Raw genomic sequence first — 17,812 nt, 5'->3', positions numbered from 1 at the left:
CGGTCTTCGCCAACGCCAGTGATTGATGATTTTTTCTAAATATTAGCTTAACATCTATGAAGAGATCTTGAGACTACAGCTATCAAATTAGGAATCACATATTTTCTAGCACCAGTACTGGGGTTTCTGATAGTATCCTTGGAATTTCTAGACCTTAGAATGTAGAGATTTTTATGGGAATTGTAGTGATTCAATAGGGTTCTAAAGCCCTGTCCCAATTTTAGTGCCAAACGCTTATGTTTAGGCCAATAACACATGTTTACTCAATTTTCTAATGTTTTCCTTTAGTTTGAGTTCAAAAAACATTGTTTTATGTTATTTTTGAATTTTGTCACACCCCTTGCCTTAAACTCAAATTATGGGTGTATTTTGTTTTCCGTGTCCCTTTCGAAATGTCAGATAGGAACAACCCCATTCGAGTGTACGAAGGTACGGTGCTGACACCTGGGAAAAGTTTGCTCGATGCGTGAAGCGTCGAAAATTTTACCCGGCGAGGTATAGGAAGCGAAATTTTAAATGCTCATATAAAATTAACTACAATAGTTTTTTTTTAAATCTTTTCAGTATATGTTGATATACTTTTGATGGGCTACACTATAAGCATATAAATTTGTGTTTTATATTTTTTCTCAATATGCTGCTGATTCTATAGTTGATCAATAGTCTAACCCCGTACACTTTACAGAATTTAATTAAAAAGTGTTTTGAATTGTTTAGAAGCATTTGAAAATTGACTTCCTATGCTTTGTCATGTAAAATAATCGGAGCTTCACGCATAGGGTCAACTGTGGTAATTACCTTCGTAGACGCGAATGGGTTGCAGTGTTAAAACGAAAATCCCTGTGGTGTTTTTGTCGACGTCAAACATGATCAAAAGTGTCAAGGTTCATTTATGGACCCAATTTTTAAATTAAAGTTTAAATATAATATAGCCGTTATTTGAGCGGGAAAAATTGCTAAAGTAATTGGGTCCTAAAATTTTTAATAAAATCTTGTTTTTATTTAACAATACGAAAGATCATGTTACTTCAACTACTTTAGCATTTTTTCCCGCTCAAATAACGGCTATATCATGTTTAAACTTTAATTTATAAATTGGGTACATAAATGAACCTTGACACTTGAGATCATGTTTGACGTTCGCTTAGTTGACAAAAACACCACAGGGGTTTTAGTTTTAACACTGGGGTTGTTCTTATCTGACATTTCGGAAGGGACACGGAAAACAAAATACACCTAAAATTTGAGTTTAAGCCAAGGGGTGTGACAAAATCTAAAAAAACATAAAAACAAATTGTTGGACTTAAACCAACGGAAAACATTATAAAATTGAGTAAACATGTATTTTTGGCCTAAACTTAAGCGTTTGGCACTAAAATCGGGACAGGGCTTTAGGACCCTATTGCAATAACTTGCTCTTTCGTGTTATTGAACAAAAACAAGATTTCATTTAACATTTTAGGACCCAATTGGTAGTCGTTAGAATTCAATGAGGATCTCTCCTAAAACTCCCGGGTTCTCTTTAAAATTATTAAAATTCTTATCGATTTCCCAAAAAATCCCATTGAAATCTATAAAATATGTACCGACATTCAAAAGGTTTATGTTCTTACAGAAATACCGTCTCAAAGATACCCACAGAATTCCAAGAGATTAATATTCGGAATCCCATTCCCACCCCAATTCTAGAGTTTTAACCAGATTCCTAATATTCCCGCAATATTCCTAGAATGGTATTTAAACCTCAAGAATTATCATAAAAAATCCGACATCCCTATCGGAATCTCAAAGTTCGTACAGGAATTCCGGAATTCAAAAGGAAATCTGAGATGTCAGAATTTACACGTAAAATTCAGAATTACATTATCTGAATTCCTACCGACATCCTAAAATTCCTAGAAAATAACATAATTATCGTAATGGCAGAATTCACACGGATATTACAAATTTGCCACTGCCGGTAATCTTACCGGAATCTCAGCATTGGCGGGGCGAATGTTTTCGTAACCTCAGAATTCCTAAGCAAAACTCAAAATACCTTCCGAAATATCAAAACTCATATCGTTTTCCCATGATTTGTACTCAAAATTAAATTATTCCATTCAATTCCGCAATCTCAAAGCATGTGTAGCAACCTCTGAAGCTAACTACCAGTAGCTTTGTAGTAAATGCTACCTTTATTCATAGCAATGCGTTGTTTGTAGTATGTTCGAAAGGTGTAGAAAGGAAAATGACACAAACATGTTCCACTCGTGTTCCACATATAGCGTTTACTACCGAGAATGTAACTCAACTTTACTACATTTTATTCATACGGCCCATTACCCTTGGTCTCAGACCCTTATCTCCCGGAACCACCTTACGGTATTTCTTCGGGGAGGGGCCTGTGCATATAGCACAACACCTGTAGCAGAAGTAGCCTAGGCAAACTGCTTCTCCTAGCCGACTTAAACGATGTTACAAGGGACCAGCCCCGGCAGGGCTAATCCTCTGCAGCCAACTCTTGGTCGGCACGCCATGTGAGTGATAGCCGTAGTTACTGCATTCCAGCACTCGGCATCCGCACACATTCTCTCTATTATATTGTCGGGGGACGTGTCCCCTCAGCATATAGTGAGCATGCGACCTCTCACAACTATGAAACGGGGGCAATCGAACACCACATGCTCCGCTGTTTCTTCCACACCAGCACAATTGGGGCACGCAGGAGTGCCCGAACATATGCAGGTACTGTCTATAACAACCATGTCCTGACAGAAACTGCGTCAGGTTTCTACCATGCCAATCTGACACATTTGGTATTAGCCGATGGATTCATCTACCCTTAGTGGAGTTATCCCATCACTTCATCATAATCACCTGGAGTACAAGTGCCTAAGACTGCAAATATCGAAATATTTTCGAATAATTCGAGAAACTTTGCCAAACAAACCATGGACGCCATCTCGGTTTGCTGCTCCTGTGCTCTGGAGATGAGTGAAGCAGATGAAATTATCTGTAATGGTTTCTGTCGATCCACTTTCCATTTGAAATGCGTGAAGATTTCTGACGCTACCCGTGATGTGATTAAAACCTGTGCCCAGGTATTTTGGATGTGTAACGCGTGCACCAAAATGATGAAAAACGCGAATTTTCGTCAAGCTATTTCATCCACCAACAGTGCAATTGAAGCTAACAAAGATGATCACAACAAAGCCCTCACGGAGTTGAGAAAAGATATCAACGAAAACACAATCAAAATAAATACAATCCTGAATCATCTGCCCACCGCCTTACCTGCTCGACTCACAACACCACGCAGAAATAATCCTGTGGACATCTGTAGGAAACGTCCTCGAGTCGACGACGAATCCTGTGCTGAACTGTCTACTGGCACCAAAGAAATCGACCCATCCGTGATAGTACCACTAGCAGTCCGTCAGGAGAAAGTTGATTTGTTTTGGATGTACCTGTCTGGCTTCGACCCCAAAGCGACTGAGGAAAATATTCGCGAACTGGTGAAGAGCAATCTAAACAGCAGTGAGACCGTCGACGTCCGAAAGTTAGTTCCCAAAGGTAAAAATCTTGACGAACTCACTTTTGTGTCGTTCAATGTCGGTATTGCTAAAAAACACCGCACTATCCACTGAAACATGGCAAAAAGGAATTATTTTCTGTGAATTCGATTCTCACTCACGAAACACATTTCAATTTGGACGATGAAGAAAACCGACTATCTGAGCACACGTTACCAGACTCGCCCGCACTCGATGTAAACCCGCACACAACTGACGACAGAATATACATTAGCCCATCGCCGATCACCGTTTCTCCCGTCACGATTTCTGATTGCAAGCCTGACCGATCTTCCGTACACCACCCACTCACTCTGTATTATCAGAATGTGCGTGGACTCCGCATAAAAACAAACGAACTGCACATGGCTCTCTCTTCATGCGACTACGACATCGTTGTTTTTACCGAAACCTGGTTACACGACAATGTGATGGATTTAAAGGCACTTGTACGGGAATTAGAGCGCCAATTCAACTCTCTGAACCCAGCATGCTTCAGGTCTTACGTGCTCCGCGTCGAAAACGATGTCAAGGAGAACCCACAGCATCTTTGGAAACACATTCGCCAGCGAACAACAAATGACGGAATTCCTCTCAACATGTTCTATGAGAATGCTACGTCATCGTCATCAGCCGAGTCCGCAAACTTATTCTCGTGTTTCTTTCAAGGCGTGTCAAGTAATAACTCACCACCTTTGAATGAACAATACTTGAATAGTTTGCCGATGTTTGATCTCAACATGCATTTGTTTTCGTTCGCCGAGGCAGAAGTGACTAGGAAACTGCTTCACATCGACGATTCGAAAGGTCCAGGTCCGGATAAGCTGCAACCTTGCTTCATCAAGGCGTGCTGCTCATCGCTGGCCCTCCCCTGTACGCTTCTCTTCAACCGCTCGCTGATGGAAGGATGTTTTCCCGTAATATGGAAAACGGCAGCAATTACTCCAATCCACAAAACTGGTGACATCCACAACGTGCAGAATTACAGAGGGATATCTATCCTCAATTGCCTACCAAAGATTTTTGAGAGTATGTTGCTGGACGTCGTATATCCGTCGGTGCGCCATATAATCGCTGATGAACAACACGGGTTTGTAAAGAAGAGATCCACTACTACCAACATCATGAGTTATGTATCCCTTCTCATCGACAAAATTGAAAAACGGCAGCAAGTCGACGCTATCTACGTCGACTTTTCGAAAGCTTTTGACCGTGTCCCCCACGCTCTCGCAGTTGAGAAACTGAAACGATATGGGTTTCCAACTTGGTTCACCGATTGGATTTACTCGTATCTAACGGGTCGAAATGCATATGTGAAGAATGTGAAGAATTGGTTCGTCAAACTCGGCTCTTTTCACAGTTGCTTCTGGTGTCCCCCAAGGCAGCCATCTAGGGCCGCTCCTTTTTGTGCTCTTTGCTCTCGATCTATCGATCGCAATCAAATCCCCGAAGATGATGTATGCAGACGATTTAAAATTCTTCCGTGTGGTGACGTCACTTGTTGATTGCTGCGCACTTCAAATGGATGTAGACGCACTGTTGAAGTGGTGCAGTGAAAATGGAATGGAAGTCAATATTAAGAAGTGCAACTCAATTACATTCTCCCGGTTGCAATCAACAACTACTTTTGAATACACCATGGGCACGTAATTCAAAGGGTCACAGCCGTTAAAGATCTGGGAGTTATTCTCGACGTGAAGCTAAAATTCTCGCAGCATATTTCTTCTGTAACCGCAAAGGCATTTGCAGTTTTGGGCATAATAAGACGTAATACCCAAGCGTTTCGTGATGTATATTGCTTGAAATCATTATACGTTTCGCTTGTACGCAGTATATTAGAATACGGCGTCACCGTCTGGGCCCCATATCATTCCGTCCAAATCGCTCGCCTAGAACGTGTGCAGAAATGTTTTCTGCGATTTGCTCTTCGTCATCTTCCGTGGCGTGATGGTCAGCATCTCCCTCCATACGAACAACGATGTGCACTTATAAAATTGCCAACTCTACAAATAAGACGGGAACTTCTACAACGACTATTGATCTTCGACCTCCTGAACAATAATATTGATTGCTCTGAGCTCTTAGGAAGGCTGCGCATAAACGCTCCGGGACGATCGATTAGAAGATTCGATTTCTTCCGACAGGCCATGCATCGGACTCAATATGACCAGCATAATCCTCTAGATGTTTGTTGTCAGCGTTTCAATGATGTGTACCACTTGCAAGGCTGGTAGCGAGTCACTTTTAAGTGACTTGGTCACTTTTTTAAGGCCAGTCACTTTAAAGGCTCTTTTTTGAAGCCATTTCAACTAAAGTCACTTTTTTCGTCAAAAAGTCACTTTTTTCAACTATTTTGAGCTAATTTTTCGGGAGAAAATTTTGAATCGGCCTTCTTAATTTAGGATAAGTTTTAAGTTAGCAGGGTGTCTACTACCTGAAAAATCCTGGAAAACCTGGAATTATCAGGGAATTTTATTCAACATGGAAAAAACCTAAATATAATCAGAAGATTTCGGCTATACGCAGGAAAAAAAAACCTCGAACCAGTAATTATTATGCCAGAATATGTCCTTTTTGTAACACAACATTTCTTCAATAAAAAAAAATTCGACTGCGCCGCTGTTACAACTTGAGGTATTCAGTCAATTCACTTCAAATTATTTTCAATATTCCGAATAACTTGTTTAAATAAGGAAGTAGGACTTAGAATTGCTAAAATGGGAAAGGCAAATACGATTCCCAGTACTAGTTGGGTATCTTTCATAAGCATATGAAATAAAAAAATATTTGTAGGAAAAGATTAAAGCTAGTAAAAATAGTATATTTTCAGGTAAGCAGATCTTTTTTAAAGGCTTGGATACTATTTCAATGCATATCTCTAAAAAGTGTTTATTTTTAGTTAAGGTCTCTAAAGACATTATAATCAATATGGTATCTAAAGTCAGTTTTTGCCATAACCCTCTCTTTCCCATGGTAGCTCCAGAGCTCAATTATTTTTGACGAACTTGAGGCAAACCGAACCAGAGGAATACTATGCATTAGTTTCTACAGTCAACTCTCCATAACTCGATATTGAAGGGGCCATAGAGTAAGGGAGGTATCGAATTATGGAACACAAAACCAGTGCAAATGCGATCCAAGGGACCATCGCAGTAACCATGAAAACCAACTTTTACTGTGGTTCTCTAACTCGATATCGAGATACGAAATATCGAGTAAGGGAGAGTTAACAGTAGATTATGATTCTATACTTATCAGATTAATCCAAAAGTCAACTAACTTTTTAAATAGTAAAACAATTGGTAAGCAATCAGTTTACTATTGTAAAACAACCAACAAATTTTAAACTGATTTTGAAAAAAATAGACCTTTGAAATATTGTTTTTTGAATTACTTCTTATAAAAACGCTTTTTCATAAAGAAACTATCGATTGAAGTAGTCGGAAATAGATGGTTAATCTGCTTGCAATGAATTCTGGTGCAACATTCTAGAGGCTCCAGAAAAACCTTCAGAGACTATTACGTAACTATTTATCCAGAGATTCCTTCTGGAATGTTTTCAAGAACTCCACCAGGAATGCCACCAGCAATTTTTCAATAGAAGCTCAGAGGAATTTCTTCTCAATTTTATACTAAAAAATTTAGAGCATTCCTACGCTACTAACTCCAGTAATTTTCATAGAGATTACTCTGAAGAAAAAATCTCAGTATTTCCTCCAGATCACTGATTCTTTCACAGATTTCTTCAATCGCTACTTCTAGGATTCTTCCCGCATGCCCTACAGAAGTTTTTTCCCAAAGGTTTATTATAGAGTATTCGAAAAAAAATCGACATTTTTACAAGAAACCCTACAATAATTCCTACGCCTTTTTCATTTAATCCAGGCATTTTTATAAGGATTCTTTCAAAAATTCATCCATAATTACTCTCCGGAATTTCTCAAAACCTACTTAAGGTATTATTGAATAAAATCTTTTCCAAGAATTGCTCGATGAATTGCATCTGGGATTCCTCATTAGATTCCTCAAGAAATTTCTCCAGCATTTTTTCAAAATATTATTACTGCGGCTCAAACACATCACTGATATTTTTTCAAATACAGTTTCCAGACCTGCATAGATTCTTTAAAATTTCATTCAAGGTTCAACACTAGTTAATACTACAGCAATTATTACAGTTACTGCTCCGACCATTGATGGATTAATATGCTTTTATTATCATAGCAATTTATCAAGAAATATATTCATCAAGAATTCGAGAGATCTTTCAGTGATTCTCGTAGGTATTCATCATTATAACTTACCCAAGTTTCATCAGAAATTACACTAGGATTTTTTTTAGAAATTTTCAAAATTTTTCACAAAAAACATGAAATTGTTTTAAGTTTAAGTTTTTTTCGTTCGTGATTTTTCTTATAAAAATGTAACAGATTGAATACATGAAGATATATAAACGATTCTTAGAAAAATTACATAAAAAGTTCGTAAAAATCACAAAACAAACTCCTGAAGAGGTCTTCGAAGTAATAATAAATTTACGGCAAAACGAAAAGTTACTTGTCGTAATTGCATGAGGAAGTCTTAGAATGGAATACCTTCCATTAAACTTACTGATGGAAAATTTTTCCTTAGTCGGCGTTTAAAGGACGCGGTTTAAGCAGTATTCCAATCAAATTCGATCTTCTGTCATCATTTTTTATTTGAAATATCTTCCTTGATGATGATCCCGATGGGCGTCATCCCGACTATGATGCAAACGGTCTCTTTAGATACCGTCCGGTATGCACTTTCTACTCTTAAGCACATTATCCTGTATGTGCTTTCCAACCGCTTTAGGTTTCTGCTCGTTCTAAGCGCTTTTGGCAAAATTGGTCCTCCATACCCTAGTATGGATAGCGCCACGCTTGCCAGTAGCTTGCGTTTGCTGGCAATTACAGCAGAGCTGTTAGACATCATCCTCGAAAGCGCCGCTATAACCGTAGATGCCCTTTTACAGGCATATTCAACGTGGCTAGCGAAGCTGAGTTTGTCATCGATCATTACCCCAAGATGCCTAAGGGATCGCTTGGACTCTATGGTGCAATCACCTACTGAGATAAGCGCCCGTTGCTCGGACTTGCGGTTGTTGACCACCACCACCTCAGTCCTGTGACGGGCCAGTCCTAGTTTCCTAGGCTTCATCCATTCCTCAACTATGGAAATAGAGTGCGCTGATTTACCATAGACCACTAGGATGATATCGTCGTCGAAGCCAACAATCTGAACACCCGTCGGAAGGGGCAGCCTCAGCACGTCATCGTACATCGCATTCCATAACAGCGGGCCCAGGATTGAGCCTTGAGGTACTCCCGCGGTAATTCGAACGCTTTTCTGCCCCTCCTCTGTGTCATACAGTAGAATCCTACCATCAAAATAGCTTTCTAGAAGCTTACACAACTGCACCGGTACCTTGAGGCGGTGAAGCGCGTGTGCTATTGCTTCCCAGCTTGCGCTGTTGAACGCATTCTTCACATCCAGAGTGACAACCGCGCAGTAACGGATGCCGCTCCTTTTATGCTCGATTGCCACCTCAGCTGTCTGAACGACCGACTGGATGGCGTCCAGAGTAGATTTACCTTTTCTGAATCCAAACTGGTTGTTGGACAGGCCGTCCGCACTCTCCGTATACGGTACTAGCCTGTTGAGAATCAACCCCTCCAATAACTTGCCCGTCGTATCTTAAAGACAGATAGGTCTATACGCCGACGGGTCACCTGGTGGTTTCTCCGCTTTTGGTAGTATCACCAATTTCTGTCGCTTCCATACATCCGGGAAGATTCCTTGATCAATGCAGCGTTTCATCGTGGTTCTGAACATGTCCGGATCCGCGTTCAATCCCTGTGGAAATTACTAATGGTGGCAGTGCTCGCGTGCTCAATGATTTCCTAGAGAAAATTCCGGTTTAAAAGCTAGTAACCAGAGTCGATGTTACCGCCAAGATAGGTTTTAACGTCAATAATTTCGGAGAAGCACCGTCCATCAACCAGAACCTAGTGATTCAACCTGCTTTGTTGATCTCTTTGTGTTCAGATACGGAAGGCTGTGTTGGAAGCAAGTGCTTCGAATGGCAATATGTTCTCTTGGAGATCACGAAAATAATAAGTCGTAAGTCGTTCTCATTTGTAAGTCGTTGGGCGCCAAACTTACCTATAATCAGTCTGAACTCTTTCTCCTAGTCAACCTGAGAGTTTAAATCTTCTATAATGATTTGATCGTTCATGAGTTTATTTGTATGTAGTAATCGCTGATTTTATCTTAGGATTGGTATCAATAGCATGTCTTATGGAAGTCATGTATGGGCCACGATTACGATGGGATAGGACATTTAGGATCGACGGAAATGAAACATTATTTTTTCTAAATACATTTATTTTCTAAATTAAATATTCACTTGAATTATTCGCCGTTCACTAAGAGAAATACAAAGGAATTAGTGTTTCACCATTGCGTTACTGCCAAAACTGTTTACCCAGCATACATTATTTGTAAAATTTGTCAGTTTGAATGTCGGGTTCATCCTATGCATACATATTAACCTTGAATCTTATTAGGTATGTGTGGGTGTTTGTTTGTTTGTTTGTGTGCGCGATCTATGTTCCAGATTTGCCAATTTAGCACAGTAAACGATTCTACTGTAAAATGAGTAGTCGTTTACGCATTCAATAAGTAAATACCCACTGACTGCTAGTGCTTCGCATCACTCTTCACTGATATCCTCACATTTTTCGTTGGCTAATTGTTTGTAAATTTTAGTAACTCTAGCTTCGTACGTGACTTGTGTTTCGTGTGTGATTGCTAATTATGAATATATAGGGTACAGAGAGAAAAATCGCGAAATATTATTGTGAAGTTTATAACCAACTAATCATTCTAATTCCTTTTCCTTGTCTTACTGTTATTAGCTTTACATTTTTGTTTCTAATTATATCAGAGCAGTTTGCGGCCGAGAATCGAGCCCACCTTAAAATTATCGTTTCAAGTTTAAATGGTTCCATTATTTGAAATGTACAAAAGAATGGATTGTTTTCCTTTAACTTTATATCAGTTGAATGATAACCAGATGAAAGAGTTTGTATATCTTCGCTAAACAATACGACTATTTAAATCCCTACAATTGCTAGTGCTTTGCTCGTAGCGTTTAGTGTTCAGAAAGGTTGACGAGTTTGGGTGAAATTTGGAAGGTTGATTTATAGGTTTTTGGGGGAATGATGAACGATGAGTTTAGATAGTATTTGAATGTAAGGAACAGAGATCCAGGACACAGAATTAAAATGTTAATTTACAAATAAATCACAAAATAAAATCAATTAATATTTTGTTTCATCTGAAGCTATATGTGGCAATGAAACATGTACAAAAACAAATTCAAAGAGACTAGATTATGAAGTTAAATACACAACAGAGCAATATAATAATCTTTTGCTTGTCCTCATATCGAAAGAGGGTCCAAAGCAATTCGCTTTATTTTTCTCCAAAAAAATAGCTAACAAAACATTTGAATACTGAAAATGCCGTTAAGTAGAGCCGATTAAAATTTTGTGCAAAAGAAACAAATGTACAATCTCTACCATATTTTCCAGCAAGCTTACTTTTCACATGGGAAATGTAAGTCCCAGTTTGTCGTTTGTAACAAATATCTAATTGTATCAACTAAGCTCATTCTAAAGTTCAATCGATCGAGAACAAGTAGAACCATTCATGTCAAATTAAGATGTGTACAAATTATTTACAGAGTAACTTTACGTAAAAGACTACGGGGTTTGTAACTAATCTAGAGTAGCATCGATGAAAAATGCATCCATTGAGCCACCAACCATCCATATTATGTAACTGAGCGTTCTACATTCTCTCGTGTTCGAAATTTGACTCATTTTAGACTTGTTTGTGTGTGTGTGATGTGCGTTGGGTTTTCTTCTTGTAACTTTTCTTTTGTTTGTTAATATCACCTGACGCCTATGCTTTCCCGCTGGGGTATTCGAGGGGAAGCAACGTTTTAAAAGCCTAACAAGTAAGAGGCACGAATCACGTTTGCTGGCCAGCCTTTAGTAGGTAGATGCGTTTACATATTGTAGGCAACATATATGGGGTCCAGTTGGTCGGCCAGGAAGCCATCTCGCAGATGCATACGCTGCTTTTCGCCTCTGCTGTTGATCGGGACGACACCTGTGGGTGAAAATATTACAACATCAGTTATTGAGACTCGTGTTCTCATTTGAAATAGGGGGAGATCCACCAGTGCCGGACAGCACCCAATATCGGACAAAGTCGAAACATTGAGAAATCATGGTCCAATCAAGATGGTGTATTAGTAGAAAAGAAAGCTATTATGTAAACTAATGTTTGCGTAGAATAACACATCCTTGAAATATGCATCCCTTTTTAAAAAAGTAGAAAAGTTTGAAAATCTTTAAAAAAAATGACGTATCTTCTTAATTTTTAGCCTATTTAGTAATTATTTTGAATACGAAAAAATACTTTGGATCCCGCAAGCATGATCGAACACAATCCTAATTTGATAGTATGAATGTATTTTGTACCATAATTGAAGTAAATATGGACAAATTACAATTTTGGTTAAGCACCTCCTGTCCCTCAGTTTCGGACAGCTTGATTTGTTATATGATATCTTTGTAATTATTGCATCAGTGTCTCAAAATACTTTCATTTTTCATGGGTTCCGTCGACCATGGTATCAAACATGCAATAAAATTAAGAAGAATGAACATTCATAACAACATCGTAAAATGTGCTATTTTTCATCATATATGAAAGAGGTTTTTGATAGGCATCTTGCAAACCAAGAAAAACTCAAATTATGTTTGTAAATGTTGCAAATGCATTGAATTGAAACTATTTCTATAGTGTAGACATTCAATGATGTTCAAATTTACAGAATTCGAGGCATTTCCAGATCGTGTCCGGTATTGGGTGCCACCTTTCAAGATCGATCAATTTGGTACTAAAATACATCATCAAAACTCAATGTCAAAATTCATATTTATATTTTCAAATTTATTTTTGTACACTATAAAAATGATAATATTGATCATGAATGGGTAACGCGAGCCCATCAAATCAATATTTTTCGAATTATGAATTTAGTGGCTTAAGTGTCCGGTACTGGGGGATCTCCCCCTATAATCTAACATTCTTATGAATAAAGGTGCCTGATGATGATTCATCTTCATGTACATACCTGGATCAACGACAACAACCACGCCAACAATCAGCTGATGTTCCTCCAGCACCGTATTGGTCACCAGTGGAACCAGGTCGAGCGCTTCCGACTCGTTGCCGTCGAGTTCGACAACCACCACCAGCAGATTGGTCCACGTGAATACCGCGCATTCGGCGATCTTCTTGTGACATCGCAGCACCGAATTTTCTATATCTATCGGATGGTAGTACATGCCGCGCAGTGTGATGACTTCGTCCAGAGCTCCCACGATGTAGACCGCGTCGTGCAGTTCCTGCTCGTTGCCACTTCCGGTGATGGTGGTGGTGGCTGCGTTTGAGCTTGTAGTCGAGTTCAGCGTATTGTGACCCTGGTGATAAAAAAATGAACATTGAGTTTTAAAAACAGTACGATACAACACGAATTGTAATGTCCGCAAATATGTCAATTAATGAACCTTCAGTTCTTCTTTACCTAATTCTTGTTCAGAAATACATTAGTTCACTGAAAACTATAGAGAGGACTCCCAGTGAATTTCAATGGAAGTGGAAATATTAGATGGCGAAGTAGCTATGGGCAACATTATTTCTTATACACCTTTAATTGGGTATTATAGTCAAATTTGGACATTTCCTAAATTTTGTGTTTTTGAATCGGGATTGATTTTGAATTTCTTGATGAAAGAAAAGCCTACATAAGAAATTACAAAATTAACCGCTTTGATTTATTCAGGAGTTCATATTTTGATTTTCATGAACTTCCCAAGGATACCGTTTTGGATGCCTTCAAAAATTCATCGTAGAATTTATCTAAGGATAACCAAAGAAGTTACCCTCAGAGATTCTTTCATGAATTCCTTCAAAGATTATTTCAGAAAATTTTCGATAAGATCATTAGTACTCCAGAAATGTATACAATGATTGTACTATCGTTTTTTAAACTTCCAGCAAGATTCCATTTTACAACATCTTCAAGATTCCTACTAGTAATTTCTCCAGGGATTTTGTAGAATTTTCCTACAAATTATAGTTCAGATTTCAACTAAAGACTTTCTTTAGAAATTACTCCAGATATTATTTCAGGAATTGGTCTAGAAGTTCTTACAAAAATTTTCCAAAGATGTTTTCAAAGAATTTCATTTTCCCAGGAATATCTCCAGAAAAAGATCAATGATTTTTTTCTGAAGTTATTGGTGAAATTTTTCATTTATCCGAGAGATATTTCAGAAGCAACATCTGGTGAAACTTGAATAAATTTGCAAGTAACCCTTGATGAACTCCTAAAAAGTTCTCTAGAAGAACTCCTGGACTCTTGAAGATGTCTTGAAGAATTTTGTAGACAAGTTGCTTAGATGATTGGAATTATTAGAATATTTAATTTAGTATTTGCTGATGTGGAACATTAGATGAACTTTTGAAGAAGCCATGAATGTTTCATATAAAAAAAAAATTGGTTGGGAGAAATGTTAAGAAAATTTCTGAAAGAGCTTCATTAGGAATCCCAGGTCAAATTTGAAGAGGAGTTCCTGGAAGAGTATTCAATATATTTCCTCGGTCAATCCCTAGAGGAATTTTTAGGACCAATTTCTAAGGTAAGTGTGGATGGATCCTTGAATTGAAAACATTTTTTGGGATGCTTGATGGTGGAATCAATACAGAAATTTCTGAAGGAGATCTCAGAACCACACGGCCACAAAGCCCACATAATTGAAATGAATATCGGCTTGTTTAAGAATATGGTATATAACCAAATAAGCTTCATGGGCCCCGCACATTTATGTAGATTCAGGGGACGGACCTGGTGTAGTGGTTAGAACACACGCCCCTCTCGCCGAGGACCTGGGATCGAATCCCATCCCCGACATAGTCACTTATGACGTAAAAAGTTATAGTGATGACTTCCTTCGGAAGGGAAGTAAAGCCGTTGGTCCCGAGATGAACTAGCCCAGGGCTAAAAATCTCGTTAATAAAGATAGAAAAAAAAAAAAATTATGTAGATTCGTCTGAATTTCCAAAATTAAACCGAGTTATCGATAATGAAGTTTAAATTGCTATTTATTGCCATTCATTGCCGATCAAGGTCACCTTCAAACTGAATTTAAATATGATAAAAGTAAGAAAAATAAATCTTTCCAAATTGATCCAAATAAGGCGAACGAACCATATTCAGAGAGTGTAACAGTTCATGAATCGTACCAGTTCGTGGCACATCGCATTCGGAGAGCCCTATGAATGTTGATATTCACTATCTCGAGAGAACGTACAAAACCATCGACCCTCATAGACGACAACAATATCGAGCCATTAGGGAGATTATTTTGCTTAGAATTGGTAACAACTCCCTTGTTTCCTGCTAATGCAGCCCTAAGCAACTTAATTATATTTAATTGGTTCGTATAGCAGTACTTTGATCACAAACATTGTATACAAAAAGGAACACATGACAAGAATGATCCTAGTCTTAAGGAAAGATGCCAAGCAAAAGGGTACAGCTTATAAGCAACTAGCACAAGAAGTATTTGACGAAGAGGTTGATGTGAGATCCCTAGCTTCAGAAACGACTTTTCAGTGTAAAAATCTGGATGAAATCACCGTTGTAGCGGAGGTCTTGGCTCTCAAAGAGCAGTTTTTCATCGACGTAGCCAGTAAGGCCATCCACCTTAGAAAGATCCAGCAGAACACGCAGGTGGCGGCGATTAAGCTGATGGTTACGGACGCCAACAAAGCGAAGAACTTGGGCATACTCGATGTAGGCTGGTCATTTTGCCGGCTGAGCATACAATAATCTCCTGTTGTTTGCTTCAAGTGCTTCGGGAAGGGCCATAAGTCGTGGAATTGCAATGGTCCCGACAGAAGTAAGCTGTGCGGAAAATGCGGCACCGAGGGGCAAGCGATTGTAAGCAAATCGCTGAATGCCTAATATGTGTCGACAGAGCAGACAACGGACACTCAACGGGTGGATCCAAATGTCCGGGCACAAGCGGAGTATCAAAGTAGCCAAAACGGAAGTAACACAGTTAAATTTAAACCACTGTGGTGCATCCCAGCAGCTGCTTTGGCAGTCAGTCTTGGAAACCAAGACTGAAGTGGTATTACTATCGGACCCATAACCGCACACCAGCCAACAATGGGAACTGAGTGGCAGATAGGTCTCAACAGCTAGCAGCTATAGGGACGACAGGACGATACCGAATCCAAGAAGTAGTCTCTAGCTCAAATGACGGTTTTGCGATAGGCAAAATCAACGGCGTGTTCTATTGCAGTTATGCGCCCAAAGGTGGTCGATTGAGGATTTTTTCCACAAGGTCGACAGTATGATAGCCGAACTAGCTAATCGGCAGCCAGTAGTGATAGCTGGTGACTTTAATGCATGAGCAGTGGAGTGGGGTAGCCGCTGCACCAATCAAAGAGGCCAGCTATTGCTGGAATCCCTGGCCGCATTAAATGTAGAGCAGGCAAATGTGGGTACAGTGAGTACCTTCCGCAAAAATGGTGCAGAATCGATTATCGACGTAGCGTTCTGTAGTCCTAACCTTTTTGGTGAAATAAACTGGCGCGTTGATGACGGTTATACTCATAGCGATCATCAATCGATTCGCTATAGTATAATACCAGGCGGGCGGAAGGCAGCGCGATATAACTCGACCCAAGCCCGAGGATGGAAAACAGCGCGCTTCGACGGCGAAGTATTCACTGAAGCCCTGAGGCGCGAACGGAACACTCTGGACCTAAACGGTGAAGAGCCAGTTGCTGTGATATCACGAGCGTGTGATGCTTCCATGCCGAGAAAAACCCCTCCTAGAGAGAACAGGTCGCCGGTGTACTGGTGGTGCGAATCAATTGCAAATCATCGAGCAATCTGCCTTCGGGCTAGACGAAGTGTGCAACGCGCACGCACAGAATCACAAAAAGAGGAACGCGGTGCAGCATTCAGAGAGGCAAAGTTGGCTCTCAAAAAGGAAATCAAGTGTCGAAAACGGGCATGCTTTGATAGTCTATGCGAGAGTGCCAATTCGAGTCTATGGGGTGACGCCTACAGAGTGGTAATGGCCACGGTGTACTATATTGAGAAGGTGATATATTCCGAAAACTGACAGCTACTTGACGACGTCATTCCTATCCATCTCGAACAAATTTGTGAAAAAAATAATCTAGTGGTCCGGATGGTGTATGGTACGATAGGAGTGACGTCACATGTTTTCAACCAAATTCAATGTTTACACCAGTAAAGAGCCTGCCTTGTTAATTTTTATGCCGTGGGTAATGGCTAAGACCAAAGGTGCCATAGCGCCCCAAGAGAAGTCGCCCGAGTTGCTGCGATCGATAACTGATGTACTCTTCCCGCAATGTTGTATTATATCACATGTGAGGAGGCAGGCTCTTTACGTGAGGAGATGCTTATGTGTAATACACAGCCGTTTGCATGTGTTAGTGCGTTGCTCATTTTTTTAACACAGCAATCCTTTGCAGCATGGGGGTGTGTGACGTTATACAGTTTGTTATCGAAAGTTGCGGGGCTTTCGTTGCCACGGTTGTTTTGCTTGCTGTTATTCAAACAAAAAACAAGAAAAAACTGTGCAGCACGGAAAGAGTACTTCAGATGATTCAATGATTTTTTACTTTAATTTAACTTTTACCTTATTCTAGGAATATATGGTGAAATGAGGAAGGTGGTATGGACCCGCACATGACCAGAAATTTTTAAATCAGCTGGAAAAACTTTAAAATTCATGGACGTCTCCCCACAGTTTCGCACAAACTGTTATATAAGTGTGTGACCTTATAGGATTTGTTGTATGAAAAGATGGTGATGAATCTGTCTTACATTTTCATTTCTAGGCTGCTGGAAGAGATATATCCTATTCTACTCTGGGTTATACCTATGACAAGGGAGAGTGTTGTACCCACTCAAGTGGGTAGCGAAAGCAGCATGAACCCTTATGACGTCACCCATGTTTATTTTGGTTTTGTACTACACTAACACTATCATACACTGACTTCCTCCTCACCTCTTATATATCACATTTCTCTTCCCGCACCATCCC

General features: G+C 39.5%; 2 protein-coding genes across 12 annotated transcripts in view; one reads left to right on the top strand and one right to left on the bottom strand.

Annotated features, from left to right (window-relative positions):
• Nucleotides 1–17,812, top strand: part of LOC5578199 (zinc finger protein 394) — a 42,583-nt gene that overhangs the window by 21,490 nt on the left and 3,281 nt on the right. The gene's annotated exons all lie outside the window — the stretch shown is intronic.
• Nucleotides 10,104–17,812, bottom strand: part of LOC110679519 (disco-interacting protein 2) — a 207,217-nt gene continuing 199,508 nt past the window's right edge. For all 11 annotated transcript variants that reach the window (XM_021854343.1, XM_021854345.1, XM_021854346.1 and 8 more), the window contains 2 exons: nt 12,790–13,138; nt 10,104–11,756 (listed from right to left, as the gene is read on the bottom strand). In XM_021854343.1, the coding sequence (XP_021710035.1) occupies nt 11,653–11,756; nt 12,790–13,138 (453 nt within the window). In that variant the 3' untranslated portion in view covers nt 10,104–11,652. The remainder of the gene's footprint in view (nt 11,757–12,789; nt 13,139–17,812) is intronic.

Source organism: Aedes aegypti, chromosome 3 (genome assembly GCF_002204515.2).
Source record: "Aedes aegypti strain LVP_AGWG chromosome 3, AaegL5.0 Primary Assembly, whole genome shotgun sequence".
In the NCBI taxonomy this organism is placed as follows: Eukaryota; Metazoa; Arthropoda; class Insecta; order Diptera; family Culicidae; genus Aedes; species Aedes aegypti.
The sequence above is the reverse complement of the archived record's forward strand: the minus strand, read 5'-3'. Positions and strand labels throughout refer to the sequence as shown.